The sequence below is a fragment of the Talpa europaea genome (genome assembly GCF_964194135.1).
Source record: "Talpa europaea genome assembly, chromosome: 13".
Taxonomy (NCBI): domain Eukaryota; kingdom Metazoa; phylum Chordata; class Mammalia; order Eulipotyphla; family Talpidae; genus Talpa; species Talpa europaea.
In genome coordinates, this window is record NC_140080.1 from 24,958,878 (window position 1) to 24,981,964 (window position 23,087).

Consider the following 23,087-nt stretch of genomic DNA (forward strand, 5'->3'; position numbering starts at 1 on the left):
CAAGAAGAGGTAGAGGTCATATAAATTTAAAGTATCTTCTGAATGTTGCAACCATTTGTGAAATGTTGACTAAAGTCTTATGACATGATTACAATTTTTATCAGGATAACATCATGGCACATGCTTGTTTTCACTACACTTTTCTAAATGATGTAGATGTTGCAATAGTTATGATAGTACAAACTTGTGAATATTCAAGCATCCAAGAAAAACAATAACAATAAAAACAAGAAAATAAAATAAATAAAGAAAATAAATAAATAAAGAAAATAAATAAAATAAATAAAGAAAATAAAAACAAGAAAAACAAGTAACAATACTGCCAGCCTATGTTTTTTAGTACCAGATACAGAAAAGGAGTTATATGCATGGTTTAAGTAGTAATATATCTGAAAGAACTAAATAGACACACAATCAATCTGCAATGTGTAGATATAATTTCATCTTTGGTCTTTCAATCTTCTGTTGAGTGTTCAGGAATATAAGGAGTTTGTTTTCAAAACAAAAGAAACAGGAAGATAAATATATGTGAAAATCACCATCCTTTAGGGAAAGTTTACAATGGAATAATCTCATTCAATATTGTACCCAGGAATGAAAGGATTTAGATTTTTTTTTGTTTTTTTTTTCAAGATTTATTTTTATTTATATAATAGCTGGGGTACAGGCCAGACGCGGGGGAGGGTGAAATGATTCACCTGAGACAGAGTGGGGAGCAGAACCGGCAGATGGATCGAAAGCACTGCTGTGGGGAGCAGTGGGCGAGATAGAAGAGGTCTGCCACACCACATAGGTGTCTCCCTGGCTGGCTGGGAATAGAACCCGCACTGCAGAGGCTGCAGACAGCTTCACAGCACTGTGCTCAACCTGCTGCACCACTGGGGAGGCCCAGGATTTAGATTCTTAATTTCAATGTAATTTTCATAATTTAGAGATATTTCAGTTTAATCATACTAAGTAAAACCATGTGCACTACTTGAATGAAAAATTCTGAGAATGATGTTCAGAGGCAAGAGGTTATTGTTAAAAATTTTAAGACAAGTACAATTAATCATAAATACAGTTCTTATAAATTAAGGAAGGGCAAGTTTCTTTATTAAAATTTTCACTCTTAAGGTGTGCATTAACAGCTTGCTATACGAGCAATCTGAGTACGTTTTCATGAAACAGACATTAAATAGATTGAAAAGTATCCTGAATAGAATATTCAGTTTAATAGGTAATTTTACATTTTTTAAAAGCCGATATGTCCGAATTAATTTCTTTAGTCTCTGTTGTATTTTAAAATGTAGAAAGAGCTCTTACTAAAGAAACCAACCATATTACAAGTTACTTTGTTAACATGTAAAGGCTCCATCAAGAAGCTACAACTACTTAAACTGGAAACTAAATGAGATAATTTTAAGGAAAGGCCACTTCAGCTTTATGTAGCAGAAACATTGGTTTATGACCAGAACTTGGTTTGGAATGGCTAAAATGGTAGTAAAATATTATTTTATTTGACTTTTATAGCGCTGAACCCAAAATCAATAGATTTGTGCCAAAAGTATGTGTAATGCTTGATGGATTAAGACCAGGACATGTGATATATGTTGAACTACTTAGTTGCTAAAAATTCCCCTTACCAATAAGCAATGTGTGTCTCAAAAGTAGAAGCTAGTATTTCTTGTTGCAGAGAGTAAAAGATACTAGCAGTGAGAAAATTGGTCTTTCTATAAAAATAAATAGGTGAAAGTTCATCTAAATTGTATCATCACCATGCATTGTAAGATATAAAGCATAATGAAAGAAAGTGTAGTAAAGAAATTCAAAAAAGATGTTCAGATACACAAAGAGGGAAAGTTTTCATGGAGTTTATATACTTATATCTGTAGCTTCCGTGTATGTGCATACACAGAAGACACACTTTTTGAGGTATAATTGAAAACTACTCTAGTGAAATAGTTGTTTTTTTTTTCCTTTTGCATTTCTTTCTTCTGTAGTTACTTCCAGTAATTTTCCTAGTAAAGGAAGAAAATGAATCATAATTCTGCAACCCACAATCTTTCAATTGCAGAATCATTCTATTTAAATTTGTCAGTTCAGGAATACCTCTGTAATCAACATGAAATGGGTCCAAACTGATTTGATAGCTTATTGTCTTGAATTTGATTTCTGTAAATTCCCAGAGCAACTGCACATATACCTGGAAAAGTCAAAATTCACCACCAAGTATTTAAAAAAGGACTTGCGGGAGTGAAAATTTGAATAATTAAAGAAAACCACTAAGTTACTCTCTTTACTATCACAAAGGAAACTTAAACAATGTCAACAAAATGTATTGACTTTTTCCTTTGGGGAATTAACTATTTAAAAAGGCTTATATGTAACTATATACAAAAGTCTGTTAAAATCTCTAGCAAGAAAAAGAAAATAAAAAACTTATATTAAGATTTTATGATTCTTGCTCAAAATTGTTTTCCTTTCTAAATAATAGCTCAGGAAATGTTTGTTTCTTGTAGCTAAGTTTCAAATAGGGAATGTTATTATTGGTTTTGTTGTTTCTACACTAATAAAATAGAAATTGAGGTCTTCATTAATTCACTGTGGTAAAGATTAAATCTTTGTATGCAGGGCCACCTTAGAAATTTTTCATTAATTTGATAGGATTTGTTGAGCAAACAGATGTATGTTCATACTCACTATATTATATATATATATATATGATCTTTATGATCAATTTGTTTAAGTTACCTTGTTAATTACAATGAAAGGCTGGAGATTTAAATCAGCAGAGCAGGGAAAAAACCTAAGTCGGTCCAGGAGACGCACATACTTCCAACTGCCCTCTCCCAGTATAGTGATGCAGACTTTACTCAGTTCTTTCAACAGTCTTGTGTAAAAATACAGAGTGTATTATTACCAGCCAGAGATGCTAACCTAAGGCTTAGTGTCCAGGATTTTTATTGGAATTTAATCAGATAAAGATGGTTGGTTGCCCATAAGGCGAACCTTCAGTTTCCATCCCTCCTAGAGGTCAGTTGACTGTGAGTCAATTGTTAGCATAAGTTATCAGGCATGTTCAAGGGGTCCCAGGTAAACAAATGCTCTTATCACGCAAGATATTCTAGGAACTGAGAGTTTACCTTCTAGAAGCCAAATACAAAATTTTTCTTTGAAATATACAAGTTTTGAACCACCCAGACTTGTAAAGTTAACTCTTTACTGCACAATTGCACAATATTTTTAAAGTCTTACAATCTCACATTTATATTGTTAGTCTAATAGAAATAATCTTATTAACAGACATTGTGCTAAATATTATATATTCATATCTAATTCATTTTCACAAAAAATTAATGTTATCATTTTACACATGAAGAAAGTGAAACTAATAGATTAATTTTTCAGGAATTCTTTTGATATTGAAGACATACTTTTTGATCAAATATAACTGTTAGTTACTGACCTTCATTTTTTTAGTAGTCAGAGCTCCCATTTATCTTGATAACTTTTTTAATTAAAAGTGTTTTCTCTTTCTAAGATTAGGGAAAAAATGTCCACTTTCTCTCTCTCTCCCTATCTCTCTACACTTAACACTAGAAGGCCATCTACTCGGTTTTTTATATTTGATTTTCTCATGAACTGCTCATTAAATCTTAACTGTTCAAAATCAGTGTTGATGGAATAAGGAGTTAGGTCAGAATGTAGCACACTGCCTGCTTCATTTAAAAGTCTTGAAATAGAAAACAAAAGTCAGTTGATCTTAAGCTGTGTGCTTAGTGATATAGGAGATTTACATTCTAGTACCAGCTACTTATCTACATCCAAATCTATGAGAGTCCACCTAAAGGCATCCAGCACACAGAACACACTCTGAGTAGCCCTGCCACTTATGCACTTACCCATACTAGTCCTTATTGCAGAGAAGTCTCGTTTAAACTTGAGACAACAGCTTTCTTATATTAGTGTGAAAGATGGTCTGTCCTTGAATTGTGTATTGCTATCGTCAAATATTCATTAAATGCTTTTTTATTTTTAATGAAGTCCTTGTAAATTCCATGATGCAATCCATTGCAGATAATAGATGTTGCTCTTTTGTGCAAATATTTATTGCTGTTTAGGACTTTTGTGTATACAGTCACCCACATGTGCGCGCGTGTGCGCACGCGCGCACACACATATATCACATTGTTTTTTTCTTTAGGATGACAAAAAATTCAGTCCTCTATGAATTCCAATTAAATGTAAAACCGTCCCATTAATATCAGGTAAGCTATTACTAAGATTTGGCAACAGGATTTAGCTATCGTAAATTATATGAGTTTTCAGGAAATAATAATATTAAAGATGTTTTAAAGATTTATTTATTTATGCATAGAAGAACTGGTTGTAGGCCAGAGGTGCGGGTGGTGAGAAGATTTGCCAGAGACAGAGTGGAGAGCAGGTCAGGCGAATCGACTGAAATACATTGCTGAGGGCAGCAGCAGGTCAGATAGGAGAGGTCTGCTGCGCCATGTGGGATGGAACTTATGTCACAATGCCTGGCAATAGCTTGATAGTGCTGAGACTTTTACCCCTGCACTAGCAGGGAGGCCCCAAAGACATTTTTAATAACAGGAAGGTCCCAAAGATACTTTTTTCCCACAATATCCATGCCTTTATTTTATTTTTTTTGCATACCAAGAGTTTTAAGTTTATTTGTTTTTATATTAATTTTTTTTATGTTTTACATCATTTTCCATTTTTAAACAATATTTGCTTCCCTCCACCCCCTCAGGTGTAGTCCCCATAGAGTTTCCTTCAATGCACCCGTGCATCATCACCTCAGTCCCCTGTGCTCCTCCCTCTGATCCCTCTCCCTCCTCCTCCCCTGCAGTATGTCTCTGATTTATAATTATCTGTTTTTGCTTTGTTGTCTACTGTACTGTTACTATTTTTTTTACACTGATGTCTTATTTGGTCCCTCTATATTCCTGCTATAAGTGAAACCATCCGATATTTTTCTTTTTCTTTTTGACTTATTTCACTGACCATAATTCCTTCAAGTTCCATCCATGTTGCTGCAAGTGGCATGAGTTTATCTTTTGGTTGCTGAATAATATTCTATTGTGTATACATGCTACATCTTCTTGATCCAGTTATCTATTTTTGGGCATTTGGGTTGTTTCCAGGTTTTACCTATTGTAAATAGTGCTACAGTGAACATAGGTGTACAGGTGTTCTTTTGAATCAATGTTTTTGTGTCCTCCACAAAGATATTTTTAATAACATAGCACTGTGAGCATTTTGTGATTTGGCCAAATTTGGAGATAGATTAACAAGCCTTTTCATTAGGCTTAGTATATTGAGACCAAAGACTTCAACTCCCACCTGTAGAAGGAAGTCAATAATATTTGCTTTATTTTAGAAATGATTGCAAAATCTCATACAGCTAGGGCATCCCAGGTGGCGCAGCAGATGAGTGCTGGGTTGCGAAGCTGCCTGCAGCCTCTGCAGCGCCGGGTTCGATCCCTGGCCACCGGGCGAGGGTCCCCCATGGCGTGCAGACCTCTCCTGCCGCCCGCTGCTCCCTTCAGCAGTGTACTTAGGTCCTTCTGCCTGTTCTGCTCCCTGCTCTGGCTCTGGTGAATTCTCTCACCCTCTCGCACTTCTGACTGTACCCAGTGCTTCTATAAATAAATAAATCTTTAAAAAAAAAAAAGCTCATACAGCTAATAAGTGCCTTGAGTAGATGTTCAAAGCCAAATTTGTTCAAATCCAAAGTCCATATTATTAATTGCTCTATTATTCCAGAAATGTTGAATGGTACTTGTAGCTAACTTAATTATGCTGAAATTACTTTTGGATTCACTGTATATTCTCTCTCCTTATCTTGCCTCTGTGCCTACTTCACATTATGCCCCCTTTTATTCTCAACACTGAAACTACCTTAGAGTTCTTATAGTGTTCTAGTGTATCACTTATCACACCACGACAATGGCATCTTCTACTTTCTCTGCTTTACTTGCAATCTTCAGTAATTATCTCCTAATGATCATAATTCATATACTATATCAAAAACTATTTACCACAGGAAGTGTCCAGGTGGCCAATCTCTGTGAAGCACTTGAATGACATCTTTTTAAACATTTATATGTTCTTCTATTATTTATGTCATAGACTATAAGTTCCAAGAGGTAATTAACCGGATCTATTTTTTACTATCCTGGGATTCTTCATGCTTTTGATAGTGCCTAGTATGTATTCGACACTATATATATATTATATATATAATATATATTTATATATATATAAATAGTTGCTTTATTATAGCAATTGTCATGTAAAATATTCTTAAATATAAAATGTCAGTGAAAATTTACTAGAGAAATGATGCTGTGTGCATATTGAATTGCTTGGTAATCTTTTATTGTATGAAACTTAGTAAGCTTCAGGTAAAATTTTCTGAAAAGTAATATTGTGGGTTTTTAAAATTGACCCAAGGCCATAGAGAGTGGGACTTCATTCCAGTTGCATGCACAGAAATGAATCCCCACATCCTAGGGTCGCTCTCCCTGAGGTCTTTTTCATAGTAAATGGAAGCTTCAGTCTTCTGGTTATTCACCCAAAACTGTGATGTTTATTTTGAGCTATCTCTAATTCTCTTTGTCGGTATTCAGTTCATCAGCTTTTGGTTCTACCATCATAATACATCAAGAATCTAATTACAGCTAACTAATTGCCCTGCTACCATACAAGATCAGGTCACCATCACTGCACATCTAGATTGTTATGGTAACTTCCTAAAAGATTTTTGCCTAGCCCTTCTCTTTCATATTACATTAAACAACCAATAACCAAAAAATGTATGTATCTTAAGAAGAAATACATGTATTTATAAATTTACAAACATACTTTAAAAAAACTTAGATCAAAGAAGATCGAAGAAAATCATTAGGGAAACCAAAGTATTTTCAGGTTTAAGGAATAAACCTGATATACTACTACTGAGTAGTACTATACTACTACTGAGCCAGTTTGTACTACAGATAAAACAGCACAAAGAGGCAAATGAGTAGCTTTAATACATAGGTAAAAATTAAATGATGAAATTAATTTTATAATATAAAATTTTATATTGTAAAAAATAAAAAGCCAGAAAAATAACAAGATAAATTGGAAGAGAAAAATGAAACAATAGGAACTGATAAGAAATGCAGTTAAAATGAACAACAAAGGTGAAAATAGACTAAAGAAAATGCAAGTAAAATTTATAAATATAAGATTTATCAAGGAAAAAAGGCATAACCCAATATTATGGGAAATGATAAAAGGAGGCATAACAGAATGCAAATATTTAAAATATAGTTACAAAATACACTGAATACTTCCATCGCAAAAATTTAAATATGAAATTGAGAAAGTTTAAGAAAATATACTGTAAGAACATAAAGCTTTGTAGCCCCTTAAAAAAATTGAATTACCCAAAGAAAACATCAGTGCACACAGAAAAATAGGTCCATAAGACAAACAATAATGTTAGTACTTATCTAGTATCTCAAGAAAATGAAAGAACCCTCCAACTCACTTTTAGAGACTAGTATTGATAAAATATGAAAATAAAAAGGGTCAATTATAAATAAAGAAAATAAAAGTACTCTCTTAATAGAAAATGATGCTAAAGTAATAAACATTTCAAAATAAAGTTTCTCTATAAACAAGCAAATGTAATACATACAAAAGATAAAGTTGGCATCATATAAGGCTAGGAGAAGTTACTTATCATTTAAAAATCTTTAATTAAGAAAGCAGCAAACGTCTTTCTATATCTACTGCTATATTTGTACTGGCGATTAAAACAAGGGCAGGATGCCAGAAAAATAAATAAGGTTAAGAGGTGAGAATGAAAAAGTAAGACTGTTTATTAACACACATATGATAGCCTACATAAAAACATGGTATCAAGTAAAAGCAACTGTGCAATTAATTGATATGCTTAGTAAATCATTGGATGTAAGATAATACACAAAAATTGACTTAACACAAACCCAAACTATAATTAAAAAGAGCAAAGTAGCAAAAACAGACAATTACAAATCAGAGACATACTGCAGGGGAGGAGGCGGGAGGGGGATCAGAGGGAGGAGCACAGGGGACTGAGGTGATGGTGCACGGGTGCATTGGTGAAGGAAACTCTATGGGGACTACACCTGAAGGGGTGGGGGGAAGCAAATTTTGTTTAAAAATGAATAATGATGTAAAGAATTTTAAAAAATTAAAAAAGAGCAAAGTACTTACTGTAACACTAGTAAACACAATATTCATAGGAGTAAATCCATAACAAAACAGGGAAACATACACCCTTGTGAAAAGCTTGTTGAATAAGCTTTCAATGTATCAACAAAAATGCCATGTTTATGAAGAAAGTGTAATATCTTTCAGATGTCAATTATTTTTTTTTTAGCTGTTTTATTTTTTTATTTTTTTTCTTTTTTTTTTTAATTTTTTTTTTATTTTTTTTTTTTATAAATTTTATTGTTATATTCCCCATACAATTGCATCCCCCCATTCTGACCCCAATCCCTCCCCTCCCGCCCCCGCCCCCCTAAAAGTGTCTCTGGTTCATAGTTTTTTGTTGATTTTGATTTTCACTTTCTTATAGTTATTCATTTTCCTGGTCCCTTATTTAAGTTTTCTAGATTCCTGCTATGAGTGAGACCATCCGGTATTTTTCTTTTTCTTTTTGGCTTATTTCGCTGAGCATGATCCCTTCCAGCGCCATCCATGTTGCAGCAAATTGCATGTGTTTATCTTTTTTGAATGCTGAGTAATATTCCATGGTATATATGTACCACATCTTCTTGATCCAGTCATCTATTTTTGGGCATTTGGGTTGTTTCCAAAGCTTAGCTATTGTAAACAGTGCTGCTATAAACATAGGGGTGCAGGTGTTCTTTGGAATTGATGTTTCTGTGTCCTTTGGGTAAATACCTAGGAGTGGAATTGCTGGATCATATGGAAGCTCTATGTTTAGTAGGTCCAGAAATCTCCACACAGCTTTCCACAGTGGTTGGACCAGTTTGCACTCCCACCAACAGTGCAGAAGAGTTCCTTTTTCTCCACACCCTCGCCAACATTTGTTGTTGCTAGTTTTTTTAATATGTGCCATTCTCACTGGTGTAAGATGGTATCTCATGGTAGTTTTGATTTGCATTTCCATGATGACAAGTGATGTTGAACATTTTTTCATATGCCTGTTGGCCATTTGCATTTCCTCTTCAGAGAAGTTTCTTTTAAGCTCTTCTGCCCATTTTTTGACTGGATTATTTTCTTTGTGGTTGTTGAGTCTCATCAGCTCTTTGCAGATTTTTGTGATCAGTCCTTTATCATTAGTGTTGGGTGCAAAAATGTTCTCCCAGTTGGTGGGGTTTCTCTTTGTTTTTGTTATTGTCTCTTTTGCTGTGCAAAAGCTCTTTAATTTGATGTAGTCCCAGCTGTTTATCTTTGCCTTCACTATCACTGCTTTGGGTGATGTGTCTGTAAAGATGTCTTTGATGTGCAAATCACGTAGTGTTTCGCCTATATTTCCTTCTATATATTTTATGGTTTCAGGTCTTATGTCTAGTTCTTTAATCCATTTTGAGTTGATTTTTGTGTATGGTGTGAGGTGGTGGTCAAGCTTCATTCTTTTGCATGTAGCGACCCAGTTTTCCCAGCACCATTTATTGAACAAACTTTCTTTGCTCCAATGCATATTCTTTGCTCCTTTGTCAAAGATTAGTTGACCATAAATCTGTGGGTTTATTTCTGGATTTTCTATTCGATTCCATTGGTCTGTATGTCTGTTCTTGTTCCAATACCATGCAGTTTTGATGATTATGGCTTTGTAGTATAGTTTGAAGTCTGGGAGTCTGATGCCTCCATTCCCTTCTTTTTTTTTCAGGAGAGCTTTGGCTATTTGGGGTTTTTTGTGATTCCATATGAATTTCATCAATAATTGTTCTATTTCTTTGAAGAATGACATTGAAATTTTGATTGGAATAGCATTGAATCTGTATATTGCTTTTGGAAGGATGGCCATTTTAATAATGTTTATTCTTCCAATCCATGAGCAGGGGATGTCTCTCCATTTCTTTGTGTCTTCTTCTATTTCTTTTAACAGTGTTTTATAGTTTTCTTTGTATAGGTCCTTTACCTCTTTTGTTAGATTTATTCCCAAATATTTGATTTTTTTTGTTTCAATAACAAAAGGGATGGTCTTTTTGATTTCTTCTTCTTCAGATTTATTGTTTGTGTATAGGAAGGCTACTGACTTTTGCGTGTTGATTTTGTATCCTGCCACTTTACTGAACTGATTGATGAGTTGAATTAGTTTTTCTGTGGAGTTTTTGGGGTTCTCTATGTATAATATCATATCGTCTGCAAATAGTGATAGTTTGACTTCTTCTTTTCCTATTTGGATTCCTTGGATGTCTTTCTCTTGTCTTATTGCCCTGGCTAGGACTTCCAGTATTATATTGAAAAGCAGTGGTGAGAGTGGACATCCTTGTCTTGTTCCAGATCTTAATGGAATTGCTTTCAGCTTTTCACCATTGAGAATGATACTGGCTGTTGGCTTGTCATAGATGGCCTTTATGATGTTGAGGTATGTTCCTTGTATCCCAAGAATTTCAAGGGCTTTTATCATGAATGGGTGTTGCACTTTGTCGAAAGCTTTCTCAGCATCTATTGATATTATCATATGGTTTTTATATTTCTTTTTGTTGATGTGTTGGATAACGTTGATTGATTTTCGGATGTTAAACCATCCTTGTGCCCCTGGAATGAATCCAACTTGGTCGTGGTGAATTATCTTATGGATACATTGTTGGATTCTGATAGCTAAAATTTTATTGAGGATTTTTGCATCAGTGTTCATTAGGGAGATTGGCCTGTAGTTTTCCTTTTCTGTGTTGTCCTTGTTCGGTTTTGGTATTAGTGTAATGTTGGCTTCATAAAATGTGTTTGGTATTGTCCCTTCCTTCTCAATTTTTTGGAAGAGTTTGTGAAGGATAGGCACTAATTCGTCTCTGAATGTTTGGTAGAATTCATTTGTAAATCCATCAGGTCCTGGGCTTTTGTTTTGGGGGAGGTTTTTGATTACCATTTCAATTTCGCTAATTGTAATTGGTCTGTTTAGGTGTTCTATTTCTTCTTTATCAGATGTCAATTATTCTGTTAATGATTTAGAAGTTCCTGGAAATTCCAATAAATATTTCATCATGGCTTTATTTGCTGCCAAAAGATTTCCAAAATTTACATATATAAGTGCAAGTAGTCAAAATATTCTTGGAGGAAGAATTATATAGGAATGTTACCTATCAAAAGTCAAAACTTATTATGATGCTGTAATAATTTGGACATTTGTGTGTAGAAAGACTGTTAATAGAACAAAATAGTTATAAGTAGACCCATCGCTACTTAAATATCTGATATGATTAAGAGACAGTGGCAGACAACTAGAGAAAAGTTGACTTTTTAGAAAATATGGTGGTGCAATTAATTTCCACATTTATAAAAATGATATGGAATATCCACACAGATCATTTCTAAAAATCAATTTTGAATAAAACAAAGGCTGATATTTCACAGAGAAGCATTTTAATAGGAAATATATAAAATTGTAAGATCTCCAGATTAAGTAAATTATAATTTCAAGGAAAAATATATAGCAATCAATGATTAATCACAGTGAAAGTATTTGCTCTATCTTGACAAAGTAATATTTTCTCAGTGTAAAAAGAGTTCATGTAAGTCAATATGTAATGACCAAAGGTCAAAAAATGGCAAAGATTATAACCTTAGTCACTCCTGATTTATACCTGGTTTATAATATTTATAGAATGCAACTTAGACCACAAAGCAATTTTACTTTTCACTATTGGGTTACAGAAATGTGTTATGTAAATTTAAATACAGGGCTGATTGTGAATAGAGATGTTTACCTCATTTTGCCAGCTTTGAGAATAATACATTTTAAATAATTTAATTTATATTGCTGTTTCTTTGCTTTTCTGGCTTATGGGTTAAACAACTTGCCTTCTGCTGACGTGGTAAATCTAGTCCCATTACTTTAAGGTGATATTTAGCCACTAGAGATAATAAAGGACTTGGTCATTTGGCTCAGTGCTGTCTTTTCTTAATTATAAAAAGTGTCCTTTTTGGGCCTCCCTGGTGCCAAAGGGGTTAAAACCAGCACTATCAAGCTACTGCTAGCCTCTACAACAGGAATTCAATCCCCTGTTGGCCAGGGAGCAACCCAAGTAACACAGCAGACCTCTCATGTCTTACCTGCTGCTCCCCTCAGCAGTGTATTTCAGTAGATCTGCCTGTTCTGCTCCCCACTCTGTCTCTGGTGAATCATCTCACCTCCTGCACTTCTGGCTTACAACCCAGTTCTGGTATGCATAAATAAATAAATCTTTTTTTTTTTTAAAGTGGCCTTTTGAAATATGTCATAACCTTTGAAAAATAGTATGGACATAAATATTTGTTTTGAAATCACTGTATGATACACTTTTTGTAATTTGATTTAACACATTTATCATAATATAACATAAATAGTATAAAAAAGTAGCCAAAAGCGATAGATATCTGTATTTTTGTAAGTTAAAAATGCAATTGATATACATACAATTTATTTACTGATTAAAATCTCAGGTGGTAATTAGATTGTCTACTTTGTAGGGATGTTGAATAGGTAAAATTACATAAATTAGGAGAAAGTACTATGAACCATGCTATTTCAGAAACAGAATTGTTTTTTATAAATATGACTGTCTTTTTTATTTATTTTTAAAAGATTTGTTTATGCATACAAGAGCTTGGGTACAGTACAGAGATGCAGAGGGGTGAGAGGATTCACCAGAGACAGAGTGGGGAACAGAACAGGCAGATTGACCAAAGCACACTGCTGAGGGGAGCAGTGGGCAAGACAGGAGAGGTCTGCTGCGCCATGTGAATAGCTCCCTGGCCGACCAGGGATCTAACTCATGCTGCGGAGGCTGAGGATTGCTTCATAGTGAGGTGCTTAACCCCTTGAGCCACCAAAGAAGCCCAGAAACAGAATTTTTTGATATGGCCAAAAATGTATATGTGTTTGTGAGCTTGGCTTTTCTTTGTTTTGATTTTGGTTTTGCTTATGGTACTATGCAGAAAGGACTAATCTATATTACTGAACAGTGGTGAAAAGACATGACTTTTCCATTAATAGTTTGGGATTTCTCAGAACTGAGAGGCTGATGAGTCAATAAATATACAAAGTTAGTTTCTAGAAGAAAATAATTTTTAGGGTTGCCACTATGTAGTTTTAAATATTGCTAGGGAGTCAAGAATGAAAATACCTTGATCCTAGTCTTTGAAAGCAATGCCATTTAGAGCCTCCCTGGTGGCGCAGGCAATTGAACACAGTGCTGTGAAGCTGTCTGCAGCCTCTGCAAAGCCAGTTCAGTCCCCTCCGCCTGAGGAGATACCCACATGGTGTGGCAGACCTCTCCTGTCTCGCTTGCTGCTCTCCTCAGCAGTGTATTTCAGTCAGTCTGCCTGTTCTATTCCCCACTCCGTCTCTGGTGAATCTGCTCACCCTCCCGCACATCTGGCCTGCACCCCAGCTCTTGTATAAATAAGTAAACCTTTAAAAAAAATGCCATTTACATACATACTCAGCTGGATTTTGTTCCTGTATAGAACCAAAGGTAGGTTAGGACCTGGTTATGACACCACTTTTACAGTCCAGTCATCTGGGATCCAGAAAAGAAGGCAGTTGAATTCCAGAATTAGAGAAAATTTATTAGTTTGGGTCAAGGAATATCAATGCCTTTACTAAGTAAAAGAGAATACAGTTTGATGACTACATTAATATAGATGGCAAAAATGTATTTTTACTGTTTGGTACATGGTGTTATTTACTAGATGAAATAAACTATGCGGGAATGAAATAAATTATATATTAGTCATGAGTCTGTGTTGAAGTCTGGTTATAAACCTGTAACCAGTTCATGCAAGTTTTAAAGTCGTGGGTTGGAAGCACCAAATCATTCTTTAGGACTATTTAATCTGGTCGTTCAGTAAGAAGGTAGCATATGCCCTATCTGGAGGAGTCCTTTTCAGAATGGAATCAAAATTTTGCCTTTTGTTTTGCATTGATGTGTATTAGTAGATTTACTATAAGAGAGGATTTAGTCTAAAGTGAGAGTCAATAAAAGAAATAAATAAGAAATGGAGATAAAGGCCATCCATTATCTTCTAGTTCTGTTAGGATGAGAAATACATGAAATAATAACAGGTGGCTACAATAGACCAAAAGCAAATAATCCTCTTTTTTACTGCTAGAAATATTGTGCTTGTTCAAATGTTCAGAATAATTATTCCATAATTAATATTCCTTGACCCATAAGATTGGCAGAGGCTACCTATAAATTTACCATCCTTTCACTGTACTCTTCAGAATTGCTTTCAGAAAAGTTACAAGTATCTTCCTCTAACACACCTGCTTTGTTTTAGGTTAGAGATAACCCAATGGGCAGATGAAAGAGAAAGCTTATTGGAGATATACTGACTTGAACATGAATTTCTTGGCATGCCAGCATCTTACTGAATGAGCCTTAGGCAATTCAATTTGTCTGTACTAATTTTCTTCATCCCTATATTCTGGATAATATTCCTCTTGCGTTTATAATTTAGGTTGGTGATGCTCTAGTTGCATGGCACAGTGGTTGACACACAAAATGAATGAATGATAGTAATAACTAGTAATACTATAAGTGTTTTCATAAATAATGTTAAAAGATGTTCATCCAGTGGTGGTCCATCTCTCTGGTCCTTCAAGGGGTGGTTCTATTTTCTTCAGATTTCACACTGCATTAGCAGGTAGTGTGCTGATCATGGAGATTTTCTGTGGATCACTAACTTGGTTTTGTATTTATGCTTTATTTAGACTGTCAGTGATGCCACCCAAGTATAGGTAGTTTGTCCATGTTAATAATCCTAGTGAAACTGCAGACAGCATGGATGAGGCCTGCATTTTTCTCCAGATGCAGGTTTGGAGGTCTTAGTAGATGGGAGAGGGGAAAACAGTCATCCAGCTAATGAATGACCATATATGAAGTGGCTTTTTCTTTATATTCTCAAACTTAACCTTGGAAAATGTATGGTCTAGAAAAAGGCCAGCCACCTTTATTGAGCAGATCATGTATGGACTCATTAGGCTTATGGTTTCTCTAGTTAGTAAAGAGATCATAATTCTAATCCTCCATCTTATTACAGAATGCTTAGTTGCTCCTATGATTCTGTATCAGTTGATGTGTAGACATTTATTTATAGGTGTTGAACTAAATAGGTCAAGGAATTGAAAAGAAAATATAACAGTTCTTGTTATCTGAAGAGTTAAATTCTAGTGATGACAGTTGACATACAGTGTTTAAAACTCACCGCAGTAGAGGTATTTCTGTATGTCATAGGTGCCATGTATTTAAAGGCATGGAAGGATCATGAGAAATATATGCTAGAATTTATTAGTGATTCCTTTAAGGAAAATAAATTCTTATAATGTGATGTACTTTTGTAAATACAGAACTGGGGAAAGCATTCTGAGAAGAACTGTAAGTTCTAATAAAAATTAGGTCAATCTACAGATTGCCTAAAAACAAATAGCATGAAAATTTTGTACTTTATACTGTAACTGGCTCAGAAGTTTGCATCAAAATCCCCTAGAATAGGGCCTCCCTGGTGGCATAAAGGGTTAAGTCTCAGCACTATAAAGCTGTCAGCAGCCACTGTAACACGAGATAGATCCCCTGGCAGGGAGGTGACAAGCATGGCATGGCAGGGCAGACCTCTCCTGTCTCACCCGCTGCTCCCTCAGCAGTGTATTTCAGTACATCTGCCTGTTCTGCTCCCCTCTCTGTCTCTGGTGAATCCTCTCACCTCACCACATCTCTGATCTACACTCCAGCTCTTGCTCTTGTATGCATTAGATAAGTCCATCTTTTTCAAAAAATCACCTAGAATATGTGTTAAAATGCAGCTTTTCAGAGTAACCTCTTTTGATCTGTTGGGATAGACCCCTGGAATCTGTCTTTTTCTCAAGCCATCCTCATATCCTGTAATTCTAATATATGCACGTCGTGCATTATTAACATTTTCATTTTCATTGTTTGCCGAGGAAGATGAAAAGATTTTTCCTGGGAAACTAGCTCTTTTGTATTAATATATTCATAACAAATTATAGTAATTAAAGCATGGTTTAATGAGGCCAAGTATTAAGTCAGAAAATCATTCTGGCAGACCTTACAATCCAGAATTGAAGAGAAACAATTTGTTTTGATTGATAGTAGTGAAAGAAAGGGAGGGGAGTGGACAGAGAGTATAAGGAAAACATAATTAACAGGATCCAGGCATCTATGAGCTAAGAGAGGGTAAGAGACAGTGTTGCAACCCCAGTAGTTAATAAACTCCTTATGACAAGGAACCGCATCTTACTCAGTTTTCTGACTCAACGTACCTTAGTACGTTGTGGGTTCTTAATAAGTGTTGAATTACTTGATTAATATATTACACATCATATAGAAAATTCAAGAGAGATCTTTTTTTTTTTTTCTATCTCTGTTTTAACCCTATAATTTATCTTCACCTTATTGCTGACTTGTTTTACATTGCCTTTGGCTTCACTAACAGAAGTATGTATTTATTTTTTTTTTGTGCAAATTGAAATGATTTGAAATATAAAAAGTAACAAAAGTATCTCATATTTCCTAATATCAGGCATTTTCCCCAATGAGAACATAGTAGTGAAGGTGCATCAAATCAGATATAGTTACAGAATTATGTGAAATTGTCATCTCATGGAAATATCATCCACTCTCAGTTAGAAATTGCGAAGTTTCCTTTTTAAAATTATTTTTCCATAGAATATATGTGTTTTGATTGGAAATATATACCATGACAAAATCGTGAATGCATCCAGAATAAAATAGTTTACTCTTTTAAAATATTAGTGTTTACAAATCTCATCCTTTCCAAATTATCTCCCAAAGATGTGAGTGAATTCATTAATGTCCTCTTCTCTGACTCATTAGACATCAAAAGGGACCATCTTCAGAATCCAAATGTTTCTCCAGCTTTCCGCAGGATATCACAAAACTTCCTGGCAGGGGCTTTTAAACAAGTTGAGAACTTTTATAAGATAAAAATATTTTTTCAGTTGACTTGACAACCATGTACAATATTAGTGGAGAGTTTATTTGCCCAAGGCTCTTTGTCAAAATGAACTTAAACCGAGATTATTAAAATGCAGCTCAGTTGCATGGTGTGAGCAGAGGTGTTGCTCATGTCTTACTTGGAGAATGTTTTCCATTTGATGTGTATGAGTTGGTTAAAGTGCTAGAAATATAGAGGTACATTACTGCTAAAAGAGAGGAGACATTTAAATTTTTTTAACAAAATAATAAATCATATGTATATGTATAAAAGAAGAGTTTTGATCCAGAGAATGAGAAGCACTCTATTTCCATGGTTTGCAGTGCTGTGTGACCATCAGATTGCCTGCATCTGTGTCACAGCCCAAACATTAAACTGACAGCTTCCCTCATCAAGGAAATAGAAGTTGTGATAATAGAAACATAATGGGGGTATTGTAAGGATAAATTATATCATTATTATAAATGATTAATATAGTGTATGGCATAGATCAAGATTTTATTTCAGACCTGTGAAATCACTACTAAGCAATGTCTTCTGATAGTTCCAGACGTGTGGCAAGGAAAAAAAAGAAAAAGAAAAAAATGCCTGTCCCAATTTAATGATACCTTCTCTGTTATGAATTAAACAGCTTTAGGAAAATTTCACTAATGGTAAACAATGCTTGAGTCACCAGATCTCTCCATGGCTATAGCTAATTCCTTACGTGAGAATCAGCATCCCAAAAGGAAAATGATCATCTGGATGAGAAGTTGTAATCTTCCCAATTTGGAAAATCACATTACACTACTTTGGGAAAATGTCCAAATTGCTGAATCTTGGAAACAGTTCTTCCCCACTCGAATGGACACATTATTTAAGAAGTTTTATTACTTATGAAAAAGACCAGTTGCCTCTCAAAAATAATAGCATTTGTGTATGGTTTGAAAGATTGCTCCACCACAGATGGAACAGTTGAGCGTATTCCACATGGCAGTGACTTGACATAACAGGGTCACCCAGAAACTGAGCTGTAGCCAGAATCCAGGGTGGTGGTGAGATAGTGGTGTTGGCAGGGATTACACTAACCCTACAGTTAGAAATGCATTAAGGCATCTCAGTCAGTCTGTGAGATTGTGCCACCCGTACAGTTTCTTTTTTAACTTTAACATCCAAAGCGAATTCTTGCCATTATTACTTGTTTTTTCTCCAGTCCATGTTTTCGCCAAAGACAGCAAACAGAGCAGATTACTTCTTTTGGTGATGTTTGTCATTATTGGGATTTTTTTTTTTTTTGACAAATTAGAGTAAGATAGAATTTTCTTGATTTCTTTCAGTTTGTCAGGTTTACCAACGCAATAAAAAGAGTAAGCTGGGTTCTCAATGGTATTTCAAGCACTGTGCCAGGCATTTTATATCATCTTTGTATAATCTTCACAGCTAGAGGGATGTATTTCTAAAATGAGGACACTGAGGCACGTTTATTTCTTCATTACCATTTAGCTTCCTCCTATCATATGAATAAGGGAAACGTGTAGAATTCAGAGTTCTAACTCCATCATCTATTACTCTACTGGATCACATCATCTCTTGCTTTTATTCTTTAACTTCCAAGTATGAAAACCATTTTTCTCTCTATTATCCGTCAGTCAGTCTATTAATGGTTCAATACCAACCTATTTAATGATATTAACTGGGCTTGGAAAGAGTAATATGATTCATCATATTGCTGAGTTATTCTAACCTGAAAGTGAAAAATGATACTCAGTAGTGTATTTTTATCTTTTCTGGGCAATTTTTAAACAGTTTTCATAGTAAAAGTTAGAAAATATAGGGCCTCCCCGGTGGCGCAGTGGTTGAGCGCTGGGTTGCGAAGCTGCCCGCTGCCACTGCAGCGCCGGTTCGATTCCTGGCTGCTCCCTGGCCACCGGAGGAGGGTCCCGCATGGTGTGCAGACCTCTCCTGCCGCCCGCTGCTCCCCTCAGCAGTGTACCTCGGTCCTTCTGCCTGTTCTGCTCCCCGCTCTGGCTCTGGTGAATTCTCTCACCTTTTCGCGCTTCTGACTGGACCCAGTGCTTGTATAAATAAATAAATAAATAAATCTTTTTTTAAAAAAAGTACTTTAAATAAATAAATAAAATAAAAGTTAGAAAATATAGTGAACTCTTAATTCTTCATAATGTTAAATGTATCAGTTTTGAATCACATTTTTAAATCTAAATGAAATTGTTGTGAAATACTGTTAAATTTTATTTTTATTTTAGAAAATGTAGGTAATTGTGATTTAATTTTGTGATTTCCACATCAGTTCTCTTATTAATGATTTAAAATACAGTATAGATATTCTTGTTCACCTTTTTTGTTAGTAAAGACCCCTTATATTATCTGGATTATTACACACTGAGTAATACTAACACTTGACTCTGTTGCCATGATCTCAAGGTAGGCATGACTAACTTGACTCTCTGCTTCTTCACTAGTAACCCTCACTCAGAATATGGTAATGGCCTTATTTTAAGAATTCTTAAGAGATCATATGAAATATTTTTACTGAAATAGAGACTGTATGATGAGTTCATTCAGCATTTAAACATGGGTTACAAGAGTATGATTCCAATAAGCCAGGATCTTAGCAAGATGAGTCAGTGTTTAATGATAACAAAAAAATTGAAAGGAGGTGACAAATGAAATATTTAAAACATAGGGCAAGGTTTGCCCTCAACAGTAAATAAAGTAGCTTAGGAGAGGAAGGAATAAACGAAGACCTGATTTTTGATTTTGTAGATTGGTGCCTAACAAAGACACACACACAAAGAGGACAAATGAGAGAGAATAGAAGTGGAATTCTCAAAGAAATATGAGCGGGTAAACATACTATCACATTCTTCTAATCCATCCTTGCAGTGATGCCAAATTTGAGATTTCCAATTTAAGGCAACAGATTCAAATTCACTAGAAAAGACAAAGATGACCAAGAATTTCGAGATTTTCCAGGGATAGTTTGTAATAGATGATGACTAGAATAAGATGGTTTGGTCCACTGAAGCATATGGGCAAAACATAATGTGGTTTCAGTTTTGATAAAAAGTATTAATAAAGTATCTCCAGGCAAGATTAATAATCTAGTATGGTTAAATAGAAACTTCTTCTGTCTATATGTTTCATATTTACTTCTACATGAGAAATATAGCAATAGATCATTTTAATACAGGTGACCCAAAAACATGATTTTTTTTAATTTGGGAAATTTTTTTTATTAAATGAATATATTTAACTTTAGTCTGGGTAACAAAATATGCAAAATAAGATCTTAAACTTAATTTTTTTCTGACCTTTAAAACTAATTTCTCTCCCATTTTTGACTTATTTAGCTGTTAAATGATTCTAACCATTAAATATTGAAATATCTTAATGTGATTCTTAATTTCAATTCTGAATTAGCATGGGCATCAACCATGACAACGATCACCCATTATGTGCTGATGGTCTTCATATCATGTCTGGTGAATGGATTAAAGGACAAAACCTTGGTGATGTTTCATGGTCCCGATGTAGTAAGGAAGATTTGGAAAGATTTCTCAGGTACCAAGGTCACTTCCTATTGTTTCACTGCGACTGATTGTGCATGTTTCTTCTACCAACCAGGGAAGGTAGTACACTAGATTCTGCCACAGAGCACTGGTTTGCAATTTTGGCTCTTCCATTGACTCAGGTTATGAATTGGGATGTATCCTTTCACCCATCTGCTTCTTAGTTTCCACAGTTTCCAAATAAATTAATGGGCAAGAGGATTTATAAGATGGAAAAATTAGGATGAAGGGATGTGTCATGATATTTAATTGCCTCTTCAAGATTTTCTCAGTGAAAGTACTGTCATTGTTCATATCATCTATTATCACAAAGAACCTCTTTAACCAGATCTCTGCCTTTCCATTGTGATATTTCTAAACTCTAAATCTTTTTTCAGTAATAAGTATCAGCATAATGATTGTCCTAGATTCACTTTTGGACCTTTAATAGCAATGACACTTAGCTCTGATGACTTGGGGAAAAAAATGAAAAATAAAAAAAAAGTTTTATTTTCATCTTAAAGCCCTAGTTCCTTCCTTTTCTCTCTAACAATTATAAGGAGCAGCTGAAACAGTAGGTGATATGCAAAAGTGGTTAGAAAAAGTGAAAATGTAAGGGAGAGTGTGAGTTATTGTTTAAGCTATAAGTTAAGATAGTTTAAGCTATCCAGGATAAGAAGTATAAGAACACCACCTACTTAGCTAAACTCACTTCACAAGTAAATTTTATAATTTTTTTCCATACAATTTAAAAATGACCAGACTGTTTTCTGTTGCATTAATATTAGAATTTACTGACAGATACATATATAATGTTTATTATGTTACTGTTACTATGCTCTGAAATATTTGCAGTGTGTTCTTTTGAATGTTCTTTGTCCTGATATGTAATATATGTAATAATTGAACATACCATCTTACTGATACTGTAGTCCTTCAGTAGGAACCTCCAACACATTCCTAATAGCATACATGATTTTATGTGGCTGCCTTGACATAAATCAGAACTCTGATTAAAAATCATTTTCTTCATGAGAGAAAAAAACATAGAAAAGTTTAGTAATAGCATATAGACCTTCTGTCAACATGGGAAAGACCGAGCAGGACCGAGTCACTCTAAAACTGTGATAAAATTTAATGTCATTACGTAAATGGGGAGTTGTATTACAATGATCAAGCATAAAAACATACTTTAATACTCACTTAAGAGTATCTTTCATATTTTCATTAAATTCCTGAATGTAGTTGGTCTCCTATCTTCAAAAATTATTTTCAGACATGTTGCTCTCTGGGTCTGAATTTCTTCACCTTGTAAATGGGTGCAGTAAAAACTACCTTAGAGTGTTATGCTCATTAACTGACTTAATTCATATTGAAAGGCCCCCATAAACCAAAACTTTATGTTAACTTGAACATAATTATTATCATTGGGATAGGTTTAAATAATTCTCATAAATGGAATAATTTCTATGAGCATTCAATAGAATTGTCAATAAATGCAAGAGCATATTTTAAAGCTCTGTATTGTTATGCTAATTAATCACCACAACTTTTTCTTACAAGTTCAAAATTTTATACATATCTGCATATTGCCAGGTCCAAGGCCAGTAACTGCTTGCTTCAGACAAATCCCCAGAGTGTCAATTCTGTGATGGTTCCCTCCAAGTTGCCAGGGATGACATATACCGCTGATGAGCAATGTCAGATTCTCTTTGGGCCACTGGCTTCCTTTTGTCAAGAAATGCAGGTAAGGATTGTGTCTAGGTGGGAGTTTTAAAGTATAAGTCCAAATTCATTTGTTTAGAAGTACTGACTAGACAGTGGGAAGTTGACTATAGTTTAGAGTTTGTGACTGAAACGTACCCTGAATCTTGGAAAGAAGGATTTTTCGAGAAAACTTTTCTGTATTTTTCCCCGGGCACTTTTAAATGTGACAGAAAATAAGGTGTGGGCGTATAATCAAATTCAGGAAGGAATGACCCAAGGATTTCTATTTCAAAAATGGCATGTAAGTCAGGGAAGTATTTGCATTATTCCAGATTAGTTTATTGTTTCTATTTTAAATCTCTCCCTTTCTTGCATGGTAAGTAACTTGGTAAAAATGTAATAAAATTGATATATGACCTGAAATTGTGGTGGAAGAGCTGTGTCTTTCAACCCTGGCAAATTTTCAAAACTATGTTCTATAGGAGTAACAAAAATTTCTAAATAAACTAGAGGAAAGGTGTAAATGTATGATAATGGGAAAGTTAGGAGAGCCTATGTATTCATATTCACATGGTCACTAATTACTCAGAGAGGCTACTTGCAAAAATCTAGAAAATCTAAAATCTGAAGGCGTGA

The 23,087-nt window shown here is 34.6% G+C and overlaps 1 protein-coding gene across 1 annotated transcript in view; it reads left to right on the forward strand.

Moving 5' to 3' along the window:
- The window catches only part of ADAMTS19 (ADAM metallopeptidase with thrombospondin type 1 motif 19), a gene marked incomplete at its 3' end in the record, with an annotated part of 230,285 nt that overhangs the window by 107,947 nt on the left and 99,251 nt on the right, over nt 1-23,087 (forward strand). Inside the window, exons 9-10 of the mRNA XM_084252833.1 lie at nt 20,617-20,757; nt 22,341-22,491. Of these exons, the coding sequence (XP_084108959.1) occupies nt 20,617-20,757; nt 22,341-22,491 (292 nt within the window). The remainder of the gene's footprint in view (nt 1-20,616; nt 20,758-22,340; nt 22,492-23,087) is intronic.